The sequence below is a fragment of the Eptesicus fuscus genome, chromosome 3, assembly GCF_027574615.1.
Source record: "Eptesicus fuscus isolate TK198812 chromosome 3, DD_ASM_mEF_20220401, whole genome shotgun sequence".
Lineage (NCBI taxonomy): Eukaryota > Metazoa > Chordata > Mammalia > Chiroptera > Vespertilionidae > Eptesicus > Eptesicus fuscus.
The window spans coordinates 4082833-4106150 of NC_072475.1; the positions used below are offsets into that span (position 1 = coordinate 4082833).

Sequence of the window (23318 nt, forward strand, 5' to 3'; positions counted from 1 at the left end):
GGGCATGGAGAAGAGTGGAAAAGCCTGAGTCGTTTCAAAAGTGATAGGAAATAGTGAGACCCTTGTGAGTAGATGAAGTCAGCAGTTCTTAGTGAAGTCTCTAGAAGAATGGCGGTGCTGGGATAGAGCTGGCAAGGTGAGCTATGTAAGGAAGGGGTGAGGATGTTTAGGGATAGTGAATTGTGGTGGTAATGTGACACTGGAAGTGACCCAAGCAGCTTGCTGTTGGTCTGGATACTGAGCGAGAAGTTAGGGTGGAGTAAAAGAGACCAGAATACTAGTAATTAGTTTCAAGTAAACCTTTGAAGTACTTCTTTTGGCGAGAAAGATGTATAGAGGAATGAGTGGAGGGGCCAGGAACTGGAGGTACCACCTGAGGTTGGGGTGAAAAGTAAAAAAGAGGCATGGGGTAGTATTTGGAGGATAACTGGTACTCTGAAATATAAGACCACACATATTAAGGATTTTTTGAGGAGGTAACCTTTTCGTAAGTTCCACAAAAGTGTAGCAGGGAAAACAAGTAAAACTAAACTCATTTTACTACTCTTAGTAATAGGCTTGTTGGAAGAAAATGTAAGCTGTTAATAATAGTGTGTGTTTTTTAATTAATTCTGGGCCTTGTTATTTTTATGTATTTTTGAAAATGCAAGGATAATTAAAAGCAGTGGTTTATAAAATTACATATAATTATGTATGTCTAAAAGTACATATTACCAACTAAGTATATGTGTGCATGCATTTATGTAAATAAATTATATATATCGTATATTTTATAAATAAAATTACATGTGTGTATATGTATTATTATACTTTAGACCATCCTATTTAGAAAAGTCAGTGTTACCAGAAGGGAGAGAGCAGAGTCGTTTTCCAGGGCACCTCTTAGACACTAGTTATGAGAAGGGTTTGGAGGCTATCAATTGAACATGTTCTTCCTGTGTCTTCTGACAGACACTTAAGAAAATACTTTTATTAATTTCAGAGAGGAAGGGAGAGGAAGAGAGAGATAGAAACATCAATGATGAGAGAGAATCATTGATTGGCTGCTTCCTGAATGGCCCTGACTGGGGGTTGAGCCTGCACCCCGGGCATGTGCCCTTGACTAGAATGGAACCAGGGACCTTTCAGTCCACAGGCCAACGGTCTAGCCACTGAGCCAAACCCGCTAGGGTAGTGGTCGGCAAACTCATGAGTCAACAGAGCCAAATAGTAACAGTACAACGATTGAAATTTCTTTTGAGAGCCAAATTTTTTATTTAAAAAAATATTTTATTGACTTTTTACAGAGAGGAAGAGAGAGGGATAGAGAGTTAGAAACATCGATGAGAGAGAAACATCGATCAGCTCCCTCCTGCACACCCCCTACTGGGGATGTGCCTGCAACCAAGGCACATGCCCTTGACCGGAATCGAACCTGGGACCTTTCAGTCCGCAGGCCGATGCTCTATCCACTGAGCCAACCGGTTTGGGCGAGAGCCAAAATTTTTAAACTTAAACTTCTTCTAACGCCACATCTTCAAAATAGACTCGCCCAGGCCGTGGTATTTTGTGGAAGAGCCACACTCAAGGGGCCAAAGAGCCGCAGTTTGCCGACCACTGCGCTAGGGCAACAGGCACTTTTTTGTTTACGAAATACATACACAAGTGAGATCACCCCAGACGTTTAGGTTAAGGAGGGAAATTACCAGGGTGAACATGAAATACTGGACCCCATCCTTGTGTTAATCTCTGAGCACCTAGAGGTCATTGGGCCATTCCTTTTTATTTTTTTTAAATAGGCTTTTATTGATTTTTTTTGGAGAGAGAGAGAGAGGAGAGAGAGAGAGAGAGAGAAAGTAGAAACATCGATGATAGAGAAATATCGATCGGCTGCCTTGCACGTCCCCTACTGGGGATCCAGCCTGCAACCCGGGCGTATGGCTTGACTGGGAATCCAATCACCAACCTCTTGGTACATGGGATGGCGCTCAACCACCTGAGCCGTCCCGGTAGGGCTTGGCCATTCCTTTTTATTTTATTTTATTTAAAAAATATTTTTATTGATTTCAGAGAGGAAGGGAGAGGGAGAGAGAGATTAGAAACATCAATGATGAGCGAGAATCATGGATTGGCTGCCTCCTGCATGCCCCCAGTGGGGATCGAGCCTGCAACTGGTCATGTGCCCTTGACTGGAATTGAACCTGGGACCTTTCAGTCCTCAATCTGATGCTCTGTCCACTGAGCCAAACCAGCTAGAGCTTGGCCATTCTTTTTAATTCCTCTTATGAACTAGGATTGACTTGAATTGAGGACATTATGTATAGGCGATCCTATATAATAATCCTATATAATAAAAGTATAATATGCTAAATGTCCAATTGGTTGACAGTTTGGTCAACTGCTTGACCAGTAGCTATGATGCGCACTGACCACTAGGGGGCAGACGCTCCGACCGGTAGGTTAGCTTGCTGCTGGGGTCCTGCCGATTGGGTCTGGGCAAGAGGGCCAGACATGCCCTGGAGCCCTCCCTTGATCCCTTCCCGGCTGGCCAACCTCCTGCAGTTCCTCTCTGGCTGGCCGGCCCCCATTGGCCCTGATCGGGACTGGGTGAGATGGCCCCGATTGCTCCAATTGCCAGCCAGACTGAGGGACCCCACCCGTGCATGAGTTGGTGCACTGGGCCTCTAGTATAAAATAATATCTTCAAGAAGCACATCAACAGAAGAGATTGAAAAATCTTGGTGTTTTGTACTTTGCTCTTGGTTCCATTAGCAAGGTAAAAGCAGGTTTCAAGTTTCAAAATATATGGTAGTGAAAAATTGGAAACTTATTCCTAGTTTATTCTTTTTTAAAGCAATGAGCATATAATATTTTATAGACGAGAACAACAAAATTGCACACAATTGGGTTGGAATGGTGACAGGATTTGTTTCTAAGGCATATAGTCCTGATGAGAATGAGCTATAGTGGGTAGATGTGAGCAGGGAGCGCAAACAAAACAAGAAGGGCCCTTAGATAGGAACCGTAGAAATGGAGAAATGAGGTCAGCTAGAAAAACTTGCGAGGTGAAATCTAACACAAGAATTTGTGGATTGCATGTGGGGTAAGCAACAGGAAAGGTCCTACATGGTTAGGGTTTTAGTTTGGGAGACGGGGTGATGGTGACACCCATCAACTAAGACTGAGAATATAAGAAGAAGTGGATTATTTTCTGTCCTCCCTGGTCTTTCGGCTCTTTTATTTTTTTGAGCAGGTTAGAAGGATGGGGAGATGGATGGTAAATTCAGCAGTTTGGAAGTCAGTTTGGTTGGATTTGAATCTTATCTCTCTACCATTAGTCATGTATGACTTGGAGCCACTTCACTTCTCTGAGCCTTAGTTTCCTCACCTGTAAAATGGGGATGATAGTGCTACCTACGTTCTACAACTATTTATGGGATTAAGGAAATAGGTGTCCATTAAAGATAAGAGAGATTGTCATATGCAGTAATAACTGGGAAACAGTAATAACTGAGGCATCCAGGCTCAGTTCACTAGGCTTTCAGAAATGTGGACCTGAATTCTACAGAGAAAGGTGGGCTAGAGGCAAGCCAGCTTGTAAAAGTCTGCTTAATTCCATGTATAACTTAAAAAGTACTTAATGTTGACTTTCAACCAACCGTCTTAGAAATGAGTCTTCTGGAACTTAGGTCTGCTTATAGTAGAGGTTTTCCCTGGTATCTGTATAGCAACCACTCTCCAGTAGTGGGAGTTGGGATGTTTAAAAGTTTTGTGGTCTAAGAATTCATATTTGAGGAACTCAATTCAAGAGAATACATGTAAATATGTTGACAGATTTGATGGTTGATATAAATTTTTGTAAATATTTTATGTTTTCACACTCAACTAATGGAAGATAAAGGATGGCAAGCAAAATAGAATATCAGTGGTAGTTTATTATTTTGAATTAGTGACAGGGCACTGTACTTTATACCAATTGATAACGTATGCCGAGAGTTTCAGTCTCTCATCCAGTAAAAAAAAATATTTGTCAGTGCATTATGTATTATGGATAACATGCATATGAGGATGAAGTATTTCCCTCCTGTTTTCCTGTAATTAGTGCTGTACCCAAATATTCATTGTTTAATTTGGTCTCATTTGAGGCTAGATATAGTCCCAGAGAGGCCAAGTAACTTGATGCTTGAGGTAGCAAAAATTTGGGGCAATATTTATTTAGTCCTTTCTGCTCTTAGTTCTTGAACCTTCTCTCTCCAGTGCTTACTCATGGTTTTGTTAAGACTTTTCATATAATTTCATGAGAAATCACATCCTTCTATCCCCTTTATTACGTATCTCAGATACTCCCACTTCCCACATGCCTTTGGAGTTGTATAATTCAAGACCCAGGTTTCTAACTCTTCACGCTGTTGTAGCTTGCTCAAAGCTTCAGTGCAAAAATGACTTAACTGCTATTGGACTTACCCTCTTTGCAGTTTGTCTTCCTAAAAAAATTTTGTTGTTGTTAAGGGAACATATAACAGTCTGTTATATGCTGTAATCAAAATTTCTCTGCTTCCATTCTCCTAAATGAAATGCTTTTTACAAGTTGATTTACTACTTAGAAGCTTTATTTCATGTTTAGGATGGTTGAGGCAGAAGAATGGATTCTTCTTGTTTGGGGTTCTCTGTGCCTCCTGAACTTGTGTGACTTTTTCTTTATCAGGTTAAGGAAGTTTTCTGCCATTATTTCTTCAAACACCTTCTCTATTCCTTTCTCCCTTTCTGCCTCTTCTGGCACACCTGTTTTAATACTGTTATGTTTCACATTGTCCCACAACTCCCTTAAGCTGTCCTCCTGTTTTTTTAATTGTTTTTTTCTTTTTGGTTCTCTAATTGAGTGATGTTTTCAACTCTGTCTTCTAATGCACTGATTCGATCCTCAGCTTCCCCTAATCTGCTGTGTATTCCTTCCAATGTATTCTTTATTTGTGTTATGTCATTCTTTATTTCAGACTGTTCTTTTTTCATAGTTACTATATCTTTTTTCATACTGTTGAGCATTTTTAACATCATTACTCTGAACTATGTTTCAGATATATTTCTTACCTCTGCTTCATTTATCTCTTCTTCTGGAGAATTAGCTAGTACTTTCATTTGGAGATTGTTTCTTTGTTTCCTCATTTTGGTTGTCTGTTTGGACTTGTGACTATGTTTTAGGTAGACTCTCTGTACCTCTCAATCTCTAGTGCAGGACAGTGTTAAAGGCTGTTTCTGACTAATTGGATCAGGCAGAGACTCAAAGCCTCTGGAGACTGCCTCCGACTTGAATTGCTTCCCCCGCAATCGTCCTCAGGGCAAGGTGTTTTCCAATAGGGTGTGTCAACTGTCTTCCCACCAGGCAATGCAGATGTCTATGTGGGAAAGATGTCCTCTGCTGCGTGAGGGAATGACTCAGCCCAGGAAATATGAGGTGTCTGCCTTCTGAGCTCTATCCCCCGAGTCCCCAGTCCTGGCTTCTACTCTCACAGCTCCAGTCTACTTCACCCTCCCTCTGCCAGAGTACAAGGTGGGTGGCTCCACATCCCTGTGCATTGGCCCTTTAAGAGGGTGCCCGAACTTTCAGCTGCCACTCCCTGGCAGACAGCACCCCACTGCTTTTCACAGCTAGATGTTATGTGGGTACCCTCCTCAATTTGGTACTCTCTGCTGGGGAGCCCAGCTGGGGGATTAGATCCCAGAGTTCTCAGTGGCAACCCCCCACAGCTGAGATATCTCTCCGGGACTTCAGTTGCCGTCTGTGGGTGCCAGGCCAGCCCTTTTGTGCCTCCGCCGTTCCTACCAGTCTCTATGTGGTCCTTGGGTATCAGGGTTCTCTCCTGTGAGTTTTCCGTTGATTATTCATGAAGCCTTTCTGTATTTCAGTTTAATTCCAGCTTGTTCCTGGGAGCATGTCCGTGCAGCATCCTCCTACTCTGCCGCCATTTTTAATCCGGGGGTAGCTTATTCTTAACTGACAGCTTTATTTTTTTTTTAGTAGCTGCTGCATGTGTTCTCATTTTTTTTCTTCCTTTATTGATTAAGGTATTATATATGTGTCCTTATCCCTCCATTGCCCCCCCTCCCCACTCATGCCCTCATCCCCCTGGTGTTTGTGTCCATTGGTTATGCTTATGTGCATGCATACAAGTCCTTTGGTTGATCTCTCCCCCTTACCCACATCCTCCCCTACCTTCCCTACCTTCCCTCTGAGGTTTGAGCATCTGATTGCTTTTGAACTATTTAAATCCCATTGTGCATTGTATTTTATTTTTCCTGTGGGATCAAGAATATATATACAGTATATGTGTATCTCATGTAAAATTAATGATAGTAAAAAACAACTGTCTGTATTTCCACCTAGCTTGAGAAGTAAAACAGTACCTACCAGAACTTTTTAAGCTTGTGCCATACTAATTTTTTTCACCTGCTGCATGTAATGTTTCTCTACTACTTTATTTTGAAACTAGATAGGATTTTTAGTTTTGTGTCATTACAAAACATTGTGACATTGGAGAAAACATCATACCTGCCACTTAATTCATCAACTCCTCAGTTAATCTGGATTTGCCATATCATGCTAATTTGTTCATTTCAATCACAGTTTTGCCACCCTTGGTCTTTGTGGATTAGTATTAATTTTTTAAAAATACATTGTTATTAATTTCAGAGAGGAAGGGGGAGTGAGAGAGAGATGGAAACATCAGTGATGAGAGAATCATTAATCAGCTGCCTCATGCATGCATGCCCCCTACTGAGGCTTGAGCCCACAACCCAGGCATGTCCCCTGACTGGGAATTGAACCGTGGCCTCCTAGTTCATAGGTCAACACTCAACCACTGAGCCACACTGGCCAGGTGGATGAGTATTATTTTTATAAATCTCAGTATGTCAGTGCTTTTAACTGTGTTGATATTCTCACCCTCCTCCTTCTCTTCCTCTTTACCCCTCCCTCCTTTCCCCTCCTCTCTGAAGATATGTTGTGCATTAATTAATTTTATGCAATGATTTTTAGACAACTAAAAAATGGTTTGTAAATTTAACTTCAAACCACTTAAATTCAGTTCCTAGATTGTTCATTGATCATTTGTTATATTGCCTTTAGCAAAATGTGAGCTAAAACATACTGTAAGAGATTCTCAGGATTATGGGAGGTTCCTGTAGTTAGCATAGGAGATGCTTTTCATTAGCATCTAATCTTTGCTACATAATTGGTGAATGGTTGGGAGGAAAGATGAAAAATTCACTATAGGTTTTTCTCAAGAAAATTTAAAATATGAGCATTCTTTTCATATAATTTGTTACTGAGTGTGAAAAGTGACCACTCTGGCCCTGACTGGTATTGCTCATGTGGTTGGGCGGCATCCCACGCACTGAAAGGTTGCCGGCTCCATTCCCAGTCAGGGCATGTGCCCAGGTTGCTGGCTCAGTCCCCCAGTAGGGAGCGTGCAGGAGGCAGCTAATCGAAATTTCACTCTCACGTCAATGTTTCTCTCTCTCTCTGCTTCTCTGAAAATCAGTAAACATTCAAAAAAAAAAAAAAAAAAAAGAAGAAGAAAGAAAGAAAAGTAACCACCCTGGAGGATATGTAGAAATAAGCCAGACAGTGAAAGAAAAATACCACATGATCTCACTCATTTATGGAAAATAAAGAACATTATACCTGATGAATAAAGAGATACAGAGGCAGAGAAGCATCGAACAGACTGTCAAATTACAGCGGGAAGGCTGGGGAGTGTTAGGGGGGCGGGAGGTAAGAGATCAACCAAAGGACTTGTATGCATGCATATAAGCATAACCAATGGACACAAGACACTGGGGGGCGGGGGGGGGGTAAGGGTATGTGCAAGGGGGTAGGGAAGACCAGGGGAAGGTCAATGGGGGAAAAAAAAGGAGACATATGTACTACTATTTGTAATACTTGAAACAATAAAAAAAATAGAATCCTTATTTAAAGCAATCCATGGTCAAGACTTGAGTTTCTCATACTCAGTATATAATGACTTAATTGCTGTGTATGTCAGCAGCACATTTTGTAACTTGTAGAGATATTTTACCCCTTGCTAAAGGCTGCTTTTCAAATGAGGAGTGATTAATGGATGACTTCTAAAAGATGTCAGATTGTCCGGCCAGCGTGGCTCAGTGGTTGAGCATTGACCTATGGACCCGGAGGTCACGGTTCGATTTCCTGGTCAGGGCACATGGCTGGGTTGCTGTCTTGATCCCAGGTGTGGGGCGTGCAAGTGGCAGCTGATCAGTGATTTTCTCTCATCATTGATGTTTCCATCTCTCTCTCCTTTTCCCTTCCTCTCTGAAATCAATAAAATATATTTAAAAGATGTCAGATTTAGGGTCAGACTATTTTGATGATCTGTAGTCAGATGCATTATGCATGTACCACTGGCTCATCCATACTTACCACCTCTAGATATTTAAAATACTTAAGAAATGATCTGCTAATTTCTAACAACTTTTAATAAAAAAAAATACTAATGTCTTGATTCTTTTTATAAAGTGCTTTTGTAACAGTAATATCTTTTTCTATTGAAACCATTGACGTTCTTGGGGTTTAGGTAGCATTGTAAAACTTTATATGTGAAGAATACGATGTTTAGAGCTTAAAGGATTTGATGATATATTGTGTATAGCTAGAGATTTCATTTATATTTTCTTTTTCCATGTTTTATGCTAGAATTGAAAAGACTGATCATTTATGTGGGGGAAAAGTTGTTAGAGAATATGTCTTTGAAGTAAAAAAACACCTTTAATCTTGATTATTCCAATCTTAATTTTGTAAATAAAACTGTTTTGATGCAGTATTTTAATGTCTATCCATACAACCCTCAAATTGGATACTGTTTAGGGTTTTACTTGCTAACATATTGGCATTTGAACTAGAAGATGGTTCTGTAGAAATGGAATCTGAAAATTGGTAATGATTTTAGACAGGCAATTCCTAATTTACAAATAATTTATTCATTTAATCCCCTGTCCCTGAGCTCCTCTTCCAGTTGTTGCTATTTGGACTTAGAGCTTTTAAAGAACTTGTAAGATCATTAGTAAGAGAAATAAATGGACAGCAGAAATATTTGGGGTCAATAAATATAGACTCAAATCTAAATTATGATCCATTTCCCTAAAAATGTTTTTCTTTAAACTGCCTCAGTAGTTTTTTGCTTTTTATTGCAACACTATTAGAATTCTATCAGTTAGGGGTTCATTTGTGTTAACTAGTATCCTTGTTGAAAATTGCAAATTTAGTTAAAGTGAATTATTTTAGCCCTGTTGATTTCTTTCTATCAGTTACCTGACGTGAAACTACACTTGAGGCAATAGGAGTGTTAGATGGTAATTTGGGAATGTACTTAGGTGAAAGGATTATTATTAAGCAGGATGATTGGGATGCCATAATGGAAAATTTAGGGAATTACAGGTAATAGGAGTTGAGAGAGTGCTAACAGAGAAAAACGAACCAATTTTAGAATTTGTCCAGATGAAGAAGATCTGGAATTGGTTAACTTCCTCTGTTTGTTCTGCAGGGTCCCTAGTGCCCATGACCAGTAATATCTTTGAGAATCAGTAGGTTTCTTTTGGCTCGCCTGGGACTGACCAAGATAAGCAACATTGTCTTATTAGGAATATTTATTGAATTCCATAGAATCAATTTAAAAAATAAATTTTTAGACTGAACTCATTTATAAATTAGGTTTTAGTCTGTAAGCTTGTCTTTGTCTCTTCTGCTATTATCATGTGCTCTCAGTTGATAACAACAACAAGGTTGCTTTTGCTTTTCTGTCAGTCATTATGGAATTTGCTGGTCAATCATGAAATTATCAATGGAAGCAGTAAGTAGGAAGTACAGTAAAATAATTAGAATAAAGTAAGAGAAGCCATTCGGAGAGCAAAAGAGGGCTTGTGGGCTTAGAGGAGCGGTTGTGAACAGTGTCTCAGACTTCATTTATAAGTAACATTGGTAGATTGACATGTTATCTTTCCTATAAAGTAATTTTTATTACCTGTGATTACCTCTGATAGTAAGTCATGATGAAAGCGAACTTGCATTCATACTGATTTGTGAATTGACGGAGATTACAATATATAGATTCCCCCCAGTTAAATTACATAGAATAATAGAATGTTGACTTTTATTTCATATCTACAAATGTGTGAAGTTTTCATTGGTAGTAGGCAGATTTCAAAATGTTTTTCTTCTGACAATAGAATACTTTAATAAAAATTATTTTCAAGCTTAAATAAATGTTAGTAATGAATTTGAATTAATTTTATGTCTGTTTGGGGGATTGTAGTTACATTAGATATTCCTCAATTAGGGATAATTGTCTTGCATCCTTATCTCTCATCATAATCTGTTTTTCTTCACACAGTGTTGTAGTTTTGCTGCTGGACTCTTCCCTCCCTTCCCCCACCCCATCAGGATGATATGAGACTTGAAAGAAGACGATGCATACAGGTGACTCAGTTTTAAAATTCAGTAAGACTATGCTGTCTGCGAGAATGTGGAATATTTTGAATGGGGAGCTTTCTGGTAAACACTGTTAGTGGGGAGAATTATTTAGATCAGTAATGCAAAAATAGCTGGGCTGTTTATTTAACTTGACTTTGGAAATCAGTTTGATAATTAGTGGCTTATAGTGGTAATAATACAAATACAGCTTAGTAATTGCTGGTACTTAACCTTTTTAAAAGTGGATGGTTGACTAATACTTTGAGAATTGAAGTATTTCTGTTAAAAATAAATAAACTATTTCGTTTATAGTTGAATGCATGTTTCCGTTAGATTCCTGTTAGACTAGAACAAGTCTTTTAAGGCTATAACAGTGTATCTGAAATTAAATTAAGGATATTACACCTATATGTATGATCCCTTTATAAAATATGGCCTAGGATTTTGATCCTCCCTCCTTTCCTTCCTTCTTCTCTCCCTCCTTCCTTTCCTCCTTCCCTTTCATCCTTTTGCCATTTATATAGGAAAAGCAGTATGGAGTCATTTTTGAAAGAATATTTTTGACTGTTTTATAATTAATTGAGGTGCTCTTAATCATATATGGAAAAATTGAGGCTAATTCATGTATGGCTATGTTCAAACTCTTGAAAATGTAGTGTAGCTAATGGATAAAGTGTTACTAACTTTTAAACTTGTATCTTCTTAAATTAGGCCGATTATGAGGCATTTTGTTGAACCAAGTGGCTTATTTTTGTAGACTTGGTCAAAGATGGTCTTACTTGATTATATTTATAAATCATTTGAAAATGTGGTTTTAACTGGAAAAGAAGTAAGTGCATAAATCCTGGATAGATAATTAATTACATTATTGGTGTAGCTGTTAACGATTTTGTCATTGGTTTTGTTTTTAGTGATCTTTGTTTTAAAAAAGGAAAAGTTAACATTTTTTTTTTACTTTGGAGTGAATTTATAAAAATAACTCAGGTGTACCATTTTGTATGAAAAAGTGTGCTTGAACATATTTGCAAATTAAATTATAGATCAAATAATATTTTACATTCATGAGGGACTTAAAGAATATGATGCTAATCCTTTGTAACTAAAAGATGGGTGAGGAATCATCTGTAATCTGTCCCTCAAGTGTGCACATACATTTTTGCCTGAACATATTAGATGTATGCCTTGTACACAGTCTAGTTGAGTGGCTGATATACTGAGGCTGAATATCACCATCATAGAGAAATAAGTAGAAACATTTACAGAGAAAATTTTAGAGTTTTATGAAAATTTTGTCGTCAGATCTTATAAGTTTGACCTTTTGGTGCAGAGGAGTTTCTCAGCACTGCCCGCTCCCGATTGCCCCTTGGGCACTGCTCTGCACGTTGGCTGTGCCCAATAGATGCTCACTTTCCACCGAGGTCAGTAAGGAACAAGGTGCTTTTGGGGTGTCTCATAGACTTACTCATGAATATTAATAATTTTGGAGATTTTTTCTTATGAAAGTTAGAAGTGGCAAAGTTGCTATTTTATTTTTACTTCATGAGTTTTCAGAAAGCTTTCTTTTGAAAGGCTTATCGATAAACTGAAATACCTAAAGAGTAAATACAGTTTATAAGGATTAACTAGTTATTTTTATGAGTGCTAGAACAAAAACAAAATCTACAAATATTAGATTTATGACATAATACAGTCTCTGTTAGTTGGCCTTGTATTCCTTAAAAATTTTCAACATTTATTGGCTATAAAGGACAAAAATCAAGAAAGTAGTTCTGATTCTTTCTAATAAATGTTTTAGCTGTTGATGTATTTCCCTCTAAACAATTTGAAAGTTAATAGTTGTTTTTGAATATAGAATAACAGCTTTCATAGTAATCATTAATGAGTGCAGCAGTTTGCTCTTGTTTTATCATGCACATATTTATTACACTTCAACTGGTAGAATTTCACCACAGAAAGGCCCATCAGGCGTTTTCAGTGAAAGTTATTTCCAGAATGCTCATGCACACTTGACAGAGAACATGCTGTTTTCCTCAGGCATTCGTGGTGCTGACTTTATGTTGGTTAGATGCGCGGATACCTCCTTCTCCTGCCGTTCACTGATCGGGTGCAGGCTCCGGATGCTAGGCAGGACACTGAAGTAGCCACTGCCTGGTCTTTCAAAAGCCAAAGCTTAATAGATTTTTACTGGACACCACGCCAAAGTTAAACTGTGACGTGTCTCGTGTGTGTGTGTGTGTGTGTGTGTGTGTGTGTGTATTCCTGTACTTGTTAATTTGTGGGTCTTTTCACTTATTTGAATATATAATTAGAACATAAATGAGGTAAAATTGGATTATTTTGTTAATTTTTGGAAGAAAAATCATTTGTGACAGAACAGTTATTTGGCTAACATTTGCTTTGTACCAGGTACTGAAATAGATACTCTGCCCACAAGGATCCTTGTGCTTAGGAATCAAGGAACACATTTCATTTGGAGGAAGGGACGCATATAAACGAATGGTGCAATGGGTGCTTATGGGAAAATTTTAAGACTTATTTATTGAATTCAAAGCATCTAGACTAAAAACAGAAAACACTCTCTGGTTAATAGCAATCATGGTAATGGTTTCACCTGACACCTAAATACTGATGTTGTCAAAAATCTATTTGTCCAACTGTTCTCTCTCCTGAGCTCTTGACTTGTATAACTGCCCCTGGATATCTCTCACTCCCACTCACCTCCCACTTACTCCTGTTAGTGATAGTGACACCGTCCTATTCACCATCATCCTGGGAACTAGGGAGACACTTTTTATCCCTTTGAATTAAGAGGTAACCAAATTCAGTTTATTTAGGATGTAGAATCACTTACTTCTGAGGTTAAATTTGGAAGATGTACCGACTCAGATTACTGTGCACATTAACATAAAGGCTCTTGCATTTTTCAAATGTATTTGATAAAAGGTCCTTTCCTCTGATTTATTTGTTGTTTATACCCATTAACGTTTAATGGAGATAAATTTGAGAAAAGCTGTTGAACATAGCAGTTGATTCCATTCTTTTTTGTTGTTGTTGTTGCCATGGACTTCCTTAACAATTAAATTGTTACACAATAGTGATAGGTTAGTCACTTTAAAACTTGAAATAGTTCTAGAACATACAGAACTGTAACTCTTTGAGATTGAATAGCCTTAGAAATTCATTTTAAATTATGCTAATTTATGTTGTTGTCATATTTCTTTTATATATGAACTAGAGGCCCGATGCACGAATGAAGATTTGTGCAAGAATGGGCCTTCGTTCCCCTGCCTGCCGGCACCGCCTTCACTCTGGCCAGAGCAGCTTTTCCACTCTGGCTTGGAGCCGCCTTTCCGCTCCGGCCTGGAGCCACCTTTCTGCCTTCCCACCTGCCCAGAGGCCTGGAGCAGCTGGGGTGGTGCAGAACACCTGCACGATGACCCAAGCATCCCACCCTGTCCCTGGCCGTTCCACGCCTGCATATGCAAATTAACCCACCATCTTTGTTGGGTTAATTTGCATACTCCTGACTGGCTGGAGGGCATAGCGAAGGTACGGTCAATTAGGATGTTACTCTTTTATTAGGTAGATTTAACTGCTTAAAACAGTGGTTCCCAATCTTTTTTTTTTTTTGGCCATGCCCCACCTAAGCATCTCTAAAATCCTGATGCCCCCCTTGTGACATATAATTCGTATTACTCAAAAAGTAAACTCCTATTCACGTGGAGGAAGCCTAAAAGTCCATTAACTTGGTCTAAACAAGCTTCCAAAGAACATGGCATCCATGAAAGAGAAAAAGAAAAGAAAGAAATAAAAGAAAGGACAGTTGAAGTACTGAGGAAGAAATCACTAAGAAATTGTTAAAAAATAATATGAAACGAAAAAATAGCAAATAAAGTTTCAGAACATATAATAGAGAATTGAAATGCATAAATATGTCACAATATATATTTATATACTGTATTTGAGGCCCCTAGAACCATAAGTAATGCAAAAAATTCACTGTTAATAACTCATTCTTGAATTGCCCCCCTTAAAAGTCAAATTGCCCCCCTGTGGGGCTTATGCCCCACGTTGGGAACCACTGGCTTAAAACCATTTGATACTTCACTGACAGTCTTTTTAAAAATTTTTTATAACTTACTATAGTCTTTTAAAATTTAAACATTTCTTTACCATTAATATTCTTTTATAGCATTACTAGAGGCCCGGTGCACGAAATTCGTGCACAGAGGTGTGTGTCCCTCAGCCCGGCCTGCACCCTCTCCAATCTGGCATCCCTCGGGGGATGTCTGACTGCCAGTTTAGGCCCGATCCCCGCGGAATTGGGCCTAAACCAGCAGTCGGACATCCCTCTCACAATCCAAGACTGCTGGCTCCTAACCACTCGCCTGCCTGCCTGCCTGACTGCTCCTAACGCTTCTGCCTGCCAGCCTGATCACCCACTAACTGCTCCCCTTCTGGCCTGATTGACGCCTAACATCTCCCCTGCCAACCCAATAGCCCCCAACTGCCCTCCCCTGCCAGCCCAGTCGCCCCCAGCTGGCCCAATTGCTCCCAACTGCCCTCCCCTACCGGCCCAAATGCCCCCAGCTGCCCTCCCCTGCAGGCCTGGTCGTCCCCAACTGCCCTCCCCTGCTGGCCTGGTCACCCTCAACTGCTCTCCCCTAACGGCCTGATCTTACCCCCAACTGCCCTCCCCTGCAGGCCTGGTCGTCCCCAACTGCCCTCCCCTGCTGGCCTGGTCACCCTCAACTGCTCTCCCCTAACGGCCTGATCTCCCCCAACTGCCCTCAACTGCCCTCCCCTGCTGGCCTGGTCACCCTCAACTGCTCTCCCCTAACGGCCTGATCCCCCCCAACTGCCCTCCCCTGCCGGCCTGTTCCCCCCAGCTGCCCTCCCCTGCTGGACTGATTGCCCACAACTGCCCTCGCCTGCCTACCATCTTGTGGTGGCCATCTTGTGATGACGTGAGGGCACCGTGCGAGGGTATAGTTGTTAATGCCTAATTAGTGTTTTACAGATCAGTTGCTATTTATTTAATCTACTAGAAGCCCGTTGCACGAAATTCGTGCACGGCGGGGGGTTGTCCCTCAGCCCAGCCTGTACCCTCTCCAATCTGGGACTCCTGGAGGGATGTCGGACATCCCTCTCACAATCCAGGACTACTGGCTCCCAACTGCTTGCCTGCCTGCCTTCCTGATTGCCCCTAACCGCTTCTGCCTGCCAGCCTAATCACCCCCTAACCACTCCGTTGCCAGACTGGTTGATGCTTAACTGCTCCCCTGCCAGCCTGTTTGCCCCCAACTTCCCTCCTCTGCCAGCCTGGTCACCCCTAACTGCCCTCTCCTGCAGGGTTGATCACCTCCAACTGCCCTCCCTTGCAAGCCTGGTCCCTCTCAACTGCCCTCCCTTGCAGGCCTGGTCCCTCTCAACTGCCCTCCCTTGCAGGCCTGGTCCCTCACAACTGCCCTCCCTTGCAGGCCAGGTGCCTCCCAACTGCCCTGTCCTGCTGGCCATCTTGTAGTGGCCATCTTGTGTCCACATGGGGGCAGGATCTTTGACCACATGGGGGCAGACATATTGTGTGTTGGAGTGATGGCCAATCTGCATATTACTCTTTTATTAGATAGGATAGAGGCCTGATACAGGGGTGGGGGCCAGCTGGTTTGCCTTGAAGGGTGTCCCGGATCAGGGTGGGGTTCCCTTGGGGCGTGGGGCGGCCTGAGCGAGGGGCCTGTGGTGGTTTGCAGGCCGGCCATGCGCCCTGGCAACCCAAGGGGAGGCCCTGGTATCTGGAATTTATTTTCCTTCTACAATTGAAACTTTGTAGCCTGGAGCGGAGCCAAGCCTGCTGCTCCTTCCGGGGCGGCAGCCATTTCTGTGGCAGTTAATTCACCTTCTACAATTGAAACTTTGTAGCCTTAAGCGGGTGAGCCCGGCCAGGGTGTGTGGAAAGCTTTGCTTCCCCTGTTGCCACCGGCAACCCTGGCCTGCTCTCTCAAGCTCCGTTCTGCCGCCATTTGTTTGAATTTGTTTACCTTCTATAATTGAAACTTTGTAGCTTAAGTGGAGGCTTAGGCCTGCAACGGCTATCGGAAAGCTTGGCTTGCTCTGTTACCTGGGAAACCTTGCTCTCTGTGGCTGTAGCCATCTTGGATGGGGTTAATTTGCATACTTGCCCTGATTGGCTGGTGGGCGTGGCTTATGTAGCAGAGTGATGGTTGATTTGCATATTACCATTTTATTAGAGAGGATTCCTCATTGTTGCTAATTAGTTCATAAGTAATGTTTAAGTGAACATTACTGTGACGGTCTTTGTGTTCTTTGATTTATTGCTTTAGGTCCAACTGCTAGAAGTTGAAATTGTTGAGTTAGAGGATATGTACTGTATTTTCCGGCGTATAAGACGACTTTTTAACCCAGGAAAATCTTCTATACACCCAGTCGTCTTATGTGCTGGAAAATATGGTATATTCTTTAGACTTTTGATATGTATTTTCAAATATCATTTAAAAGTACAATTTACAATTCTACTAGCAATAATTTCTCCATATTCTAGAATTCTGGGTACTTGAAACTGTTTGCCAATTTGATAGGCAAAACACAATTTAATATTTTAATTTGCATTTTTTTGAATATTAGTGAGGTTAAGCTTCCCATGTTTGTTATTCATATGTTCTGTGAATTTTCCTTTTCTTTTTTCTTTAATGTTCACCAGAGGATATTTTTTCACTTTGATTTCTAGAGAGAGTGTAGGGGAGGGAGGGAGAGAAATATCCATGAGAGAGAGAGAGAGATTGAGAGAGAGAGAGAGAGAGAGAGAGAGAGAGAGAGAGAGAGAGACAGAGAAAGAAAGAAAGAAAGAAATATTTACGTGAGACTGACACATCGATTGGTTGCCTCCCACACTCGCCCTAGGGCGGGGAGTGAACCTTAACCCAAGTATGTGCCCTTGACTGGGAATGGAACACAGGACCCTTTGGTCCAAGGGCCAGCGCTGTCACTACTGTGACAAACTGGCCAGGGCTGAATTTCCTTTCAATATTTTTTGCTGATTATTTCTCTTGGATTTTTTATTTCTTGTTAATTTATAAGAGTTCCTCATTGAAACCTTACTATATGCCAAGAACTATTCTATATGTTTTATATTTATTAACATATTTTCTTGATTATAACTCTGAGATAGGTATGATGACTAGTAGAGCTAGGTTACAAACCCAGGAACATGACTCCTGACTCTTAACCAGTATGTTCCTACTTTGTTACTTCTGCTAATACATTGTCCAGTTTGCATTTGTGTTTTAATTTTGCTGATAGTATCTTTTTATACAGGAGCTTTAAGTTTTTGTATGGAGGGACTAGTGTAATGCCTAGTGTAATTAGTTAATGCTTAGTGTAATGCCTAGAACATGATTGATTCTCAAATATTTGTTGGTCGAATGAGAAATAAACCCATTAATAATCTGTTAACGGCGGTGATCTTTTATTTTATGTACTAGAGGCCCAGTGCATGACATTTGTGCGCTGTGGAGGGTGGTCTCTCAGCCTGGCCTGCGCCCTCTCACCATCCAGGACCCTCAGGGATGTTCACCTGCCAGCTTAGGCCTGATCCCTCAGGGGGCAGTCAGACATCCCTCTGGAAATCTGGGGCTCTTGCAGTCTGGGAATGCTCGCTCCTTACTGCCCGCCTGTAGCGGGGGCGGGAGAGGCTAAGCCGTGAGGCTTGTGGCTGAGCGGCGCTCCCCCTGTGGGAGTGCACTGACCACCAGGGGGCAGCTCCTACATTGAGCGTCTGCCCCTGGTGGTCAGTGTACCTCATAGTGACCGGTCGTTCTGCTATTCGGTCGATTTGCATATTAGGGTTTTATTATATAGGATTATATTTCCTCTTTTAAAGGGATTCCCAAGGGCTTCATAAATAATTTACTCTTAGCTTTTGATAAGATACAATAAGCTTATCTGTATTAGCTTTTCTGGAAAGTCTATGGAAGTAATTACTGCTTTAAAAAGGAACATGTGTTCTTAAACAAGCAAATATGAGTTGTGAAGAATGTGTATTATCGACAGTGATTTGAATTGTAGATTCAAGTGAAATGAAATATTGGTTTTGGTTCTTGGAATAATTTGGTGGAGTTGGTTTTTGGAGTTCTAGAAAATGAAAGATTTGGCCATTGTTTTAAAAGCTTTTTGAATAATTTTTGGTTTACTTTAAGAAGATACTTTAAAAGGGAAAACCCAAACTAAGAAAGCTGATGTACAAAGTTTTTATTGCTTAAAGTTTGGGTAGTGTAGATCAGCTTCTTCAGAAGTGCAATTTAAGATTTTACTGTTCAGTGTTTTTTCTCCCACGTCCTTGGGTGGTTGACATTAGGCTGCCTGGTGGTCCCTCGTTAGTTTGGTTGAGGCTTGTATATCGTTACTCTAGTCTTTATAAGTGCAGAGACCTGTGGTATGAAATGGGTCTGTGTTTGAGATTACATTAGAGAAAAGCAAAAGTAGGTTTATTTTCATTTTTACACACCCTGCACAAAATATACTACATGGGATCAAGTACTCAAAAAGTAGACACTTGAAAATGTTACCTTGTTAATACTAAAAAAGCAAAAATATTTTTTTGTTGAATGCTTGCATTTCTGTAGCCTACTGATTGCAGCCAGTCTTTTTTCTTCCTACTATAGTTGTATTCTTTTTTAAAAATATATATTTTATTGATTTTTTTTTACAGAGAAGAAGGGAGAGGGATAGAGAGTTAGAAACATTGAGAGAGAAACATCTTTCAGCTGCCTCCTGCACGCCCCCTACTGCGAGCCCGAAACCAAGGTACATGCTCTTGCCCAGAATCAAACCTGGGACCCTTCAGTCCACAGGCTGATGCTCTATCCACTGAGCCAAACCGGTTAGGGCATAGTCGTATTCTTTTAGGTTATATTTAACTGACAGGTTAAATTTAGATTGTACTTTTCTCCTATATTAAACATTAATTACTCAATATTTATGCATATATTTAATCTATTTTGGAAGTAAAAAATGAAATATGTTTTCTTTTCTTCCTTCTCACATGTTAGTAGTAAGACCCCTTTTAATTTTTAGTTTTTATATTCTTCTTTGGTTACTTCCATCACTTTAATACAATAATGTGTTGATAGCTGTCTTTTTACTTAAAAAAATAATGACTGTCCTCCCAGAAAGATGAAATCAAGTAACTCTCTATGCTGTGTTTCTTTCTGCCAACTTCTATTCCTTTTTAAAAGTTTTACTCTTGATATTATTAACATTTTATAAAACTTATTTAAATCTCTCTTTCTTGACTCATCAGTTTTAGACAGTTTCTCTTGATTTCCCAAGATATGAAATGAGGGCTTTAGTACCTTTATATTACTTTTTGCCTCTCGCCTTTTACCCACCAGACAGTTCCTTTTACATTGTATGTAAGTGTATACACTTAGACACCTGTCCTTAACTATAATTGAATTACATGTTTTGTGTGTTGAGTTGTGGGAAAATTGAAGACAGAAACGTATACTGGAAGAACACATAGTGTATTAGGAACTATAGCTAGAGAGATGAAATACTATGCCATTAAGTTTGTTCCGCTCACAGAGAAATGTTAACATTGGATTGAGGTGTAGTGCAATGTAATGGTGATTTTAAGTAATGAGTTAATTGTATGATATGCATTCGGTTGACCATGCAGCACGCAATTAATTGTCTAGTAATAATCAAGCCAATTTCTGCTCCTCCTCCTACTCCAGCTTTCCTTTTCTACCCAGAGTGGCACCTGCCCCTTCTGCTGTGGTAACGGGGGCCAGCTTTTGGCTCTAGGTCTCGCTGACATCTCTTTAATTGTTGGCACGACCCCATTGTCCTTTAGTCTTGAAATCTGTCGGAATCTGGTTCTCTGGTATGTCTCCATCCCATGCTTTAAATAATTGATATTATATTTGTGATTCGTTACTGCTGATCTGGTGGATATTAGTGAGGGTGAGGATGAGGATGCTTGACCTATGTAGTGTTCTAGATTTTCTTTTTAGAAGCACTCTACTTCCCCAGCTTAGGACACTGAGCTTCTAGGTGTGGTGGCGGTTCCTTGCTGGTGTAGAGTTTTTTCAAGCTCTCCCCCAGGTGTGGCTGCCTTGGTTCTATTTACTGTGATCATATATTAAGAACTAGGTAGCTTTCAAGTTTTCACAACTGTACCTGTTTTCAGATGACATGGAAATTGACAAGAAAGTACTTAATGCAGTTTGTATAGATGAATATGCTCAAGGAAGGCGAAACTTTGATTGCCTTGATAAGCACAATACAAAAAGGTATTTTAACGCCAAAAATAATTTGCAAGAATCTTTTTTGTTTTATCAGTGTGCGTTAGTTATGATACCACTTATCTAAATAAAGGCTTGATCAGTCAACTTTTATATTTCCATGATATCTGAATGAAGGAACAAAAGTATATTTAATATACAACTGTGAGTATTCATAATGCTCTAAGTGCATTTTTGGTTAGGGAGGGGAAGAGGGGATGAGAATGGGACCATTTTCCAAACATGAATTAGTTGTTCCACAAGGGGACAGCCCAAAATTTTAAAATCTATGTTTATAATTCAGGTTTAAATAACAGTTAACCTATTTTTATAAGCAGACTTATCGAGAGGGAGGGAAAAATGCATCCTAATGGCTTTTAAGTTGGAGACTATAGATCTCTGCTGGGCTTATTTAATCTTTTGTAAAAGATGTTAAGCTAGACAATATGGTGGCAGACTCGCTTATAGAATAAGGAATTACGAACTTGATCAAAGCAATTGCTCAGAACTAAAAAAAATATTTTCCCAGATTAGATGGCTTTTAAATAAAAAAGGAAAATACATTTTATCCACTTGCCATTTTTTAAAACTTTAAAACAATATCAAATTTATCCCTAAAATTCAAAGTCATTTGTATGGTATGATTTGTAATTGAAATGATCTTGGATGATTTATTATTGGCATAATAATGGCCTGTTACCCATTGATAGGATAGAGGCTATTTATATATCTTGAGCATCATTAGCAGATAAGAAGTTAACAGTTATTTATCCTAAATGTATTTCTTCTTACAATATAGGAGAGAAAATGTAATTGGAATACTGTTTTTTAAAAAAGTAAATGATTAGTTGTATACCTAGAAAACTTATTTTCTTTATTAGAATTTCTAAAATACATATTTTATGTAACGAAGATTCTAATTTAGTGAGCTAACTATTTTTAAATGTTCTAGATGTTTAATTTCTGATTCTAAAAATAGTATTCGCTGGTACTTTTCTAAACTCCACGATGTAAGTAGCTTTTGAAAGCATTGAAGATAAACTGAACACTATTTAAACTTAGGTTGTTTTCTCCCAAAGCATCTAGCATCAGGCAGAGATGTTTCCCTGTGTTTCCAGGTCCCAAAGGAAAATAGTGCCAAGGTTTTAATTTTTTTCTCCTTCAAGGATGGCAAAATTTTGTGATAAGAAGAATGCTTAAGGTGTGGACCAGTCCTTGATTACATGGAAAATTCCATTTACTGCTATAGATTGGGAGATAGAGTGGGTTAGAATTGCTTTATGAGTGTGTGTGTGGGGGCATTAACCACAATACTAAAGGTTTATGAGCAAAAGTGTGAATAAAATTGCCTTAAAAAATCTTTCCCTTTTATTTCTCTTCTTGCCTTTACCCTTAGGAATTAAAAGGGGCTTTTGTAGGGTTCCAAGTAGTTCAGAAACATACCAAATGATATAAATTGAGTCTTTCAGGGAATGAGTTAAATGCTTTGGGTTAGAGAGTGATTTTCAAGCCTTCCTAAAGCCTTGGTTAATAGATGCTGTAGATGATGACAAGGAGAATGATCCTGAGCTAATCTTTTAAAAAATGCTTGTATTTCAGTATATGTTCATATTAAAACAAACCAAGAGACTTGCTGATACCTGACTGATATATTGATTATTCATAGATACTCTTAGAAGATAGTTTGGGAGGGCTTTGATTTTATCTATAGGATCTTTATCTTATATGCTGCTTTTCTAAATGTGGGTTTTTGTTTGTTTTGGTTTATACTAGTAGAATGAGGGGTTGCTATTAGATGATACTTGCAGTTGTTGTTTTTTTTTAATCTTTAAAGTTCTGTTATTGATCCCTTTGCTCTTTCTAAGAAGCTGACTCTAGTTTGGTTTCATTGGACTTGGAGTGGTTTTCATCTAGAATCCCTAAGTAGAGACGATGAGAAGAAATTAGGAGACAAGTGTTGGGTAGTGGGTGCTTAAGAGATGGTGGAAAAGTGGCTTCAGTTTTCTTAAGGTGGGAGATAATTGGCAGTGATAGAAATAGGACCAACATGCTGTTATCTTTGAATCTGATGCTCGAAATCTGCTATTTTACAAGTGCTAGAAGTTTTTCTGGAGACATTTACAGACATTCGATGGAAAATTATTTAAAAACCACTAACTTCTTGGTGTGGGATGAATCTGTACCTCATTTAGAAGGAGATAATTGCTAGGATAGGTGGGACACGATCTATTTTAAAATAAAATTGTATCTTTTATAAAGGTACAATTATAAGGCACAAATGGGAACTGTGTCTCCTTGACATGTTTCAAAGCATTTCTCTGAAAATGTGAGATTAAAGAAATTCTCTCAACCACTAAGAATTATCAGAACACTGTTCTTTAAAACTATTTTTGTAGCTATTAGTATGTACTGACAGGGTAGTTTTTTGTTTTATTATTAGAAATTTTACATATGAATATAATATGCTTATATTATGCCTACATGTTAGTTTAATTTGGTTCCAAGAGATGAGTATTATTATGTGGGTTCAATTTGTATATTCTAAGCTTATGGGT

At 39.4% G+C, this 23318-nt stretch overlaps 1 protein-coding gene across 5 annotated transcripts in view; it reads left to right on the forward strand.

Moving 5' to 3' along the window:
• DYRK1A (dual specificity tyrosine phosphorylation regulated kinase 1A) overlaps window positions 1-23318 on the forward strand; it is a 132244-nt gene that overhangs the window by 45120 nt on the left and 63806 nt on the right. For all 5 annotated transcript variants that reach the window (XM_054713547.1, XM_054713543.1, XM_054713546.1 and 2 more), the window contains one exon: window positions 10383-10468. In XM_054713547.1, coding sequence (XP_054569522.1) covers window positions 10459-10468 — 10 coding nt within the window. In that variant the 5' untranslated portion in view covers window positions 10383-10458. The remainder of the gene's footprint in view (window positions 1-10382; window positions 10469-23318) is intronic.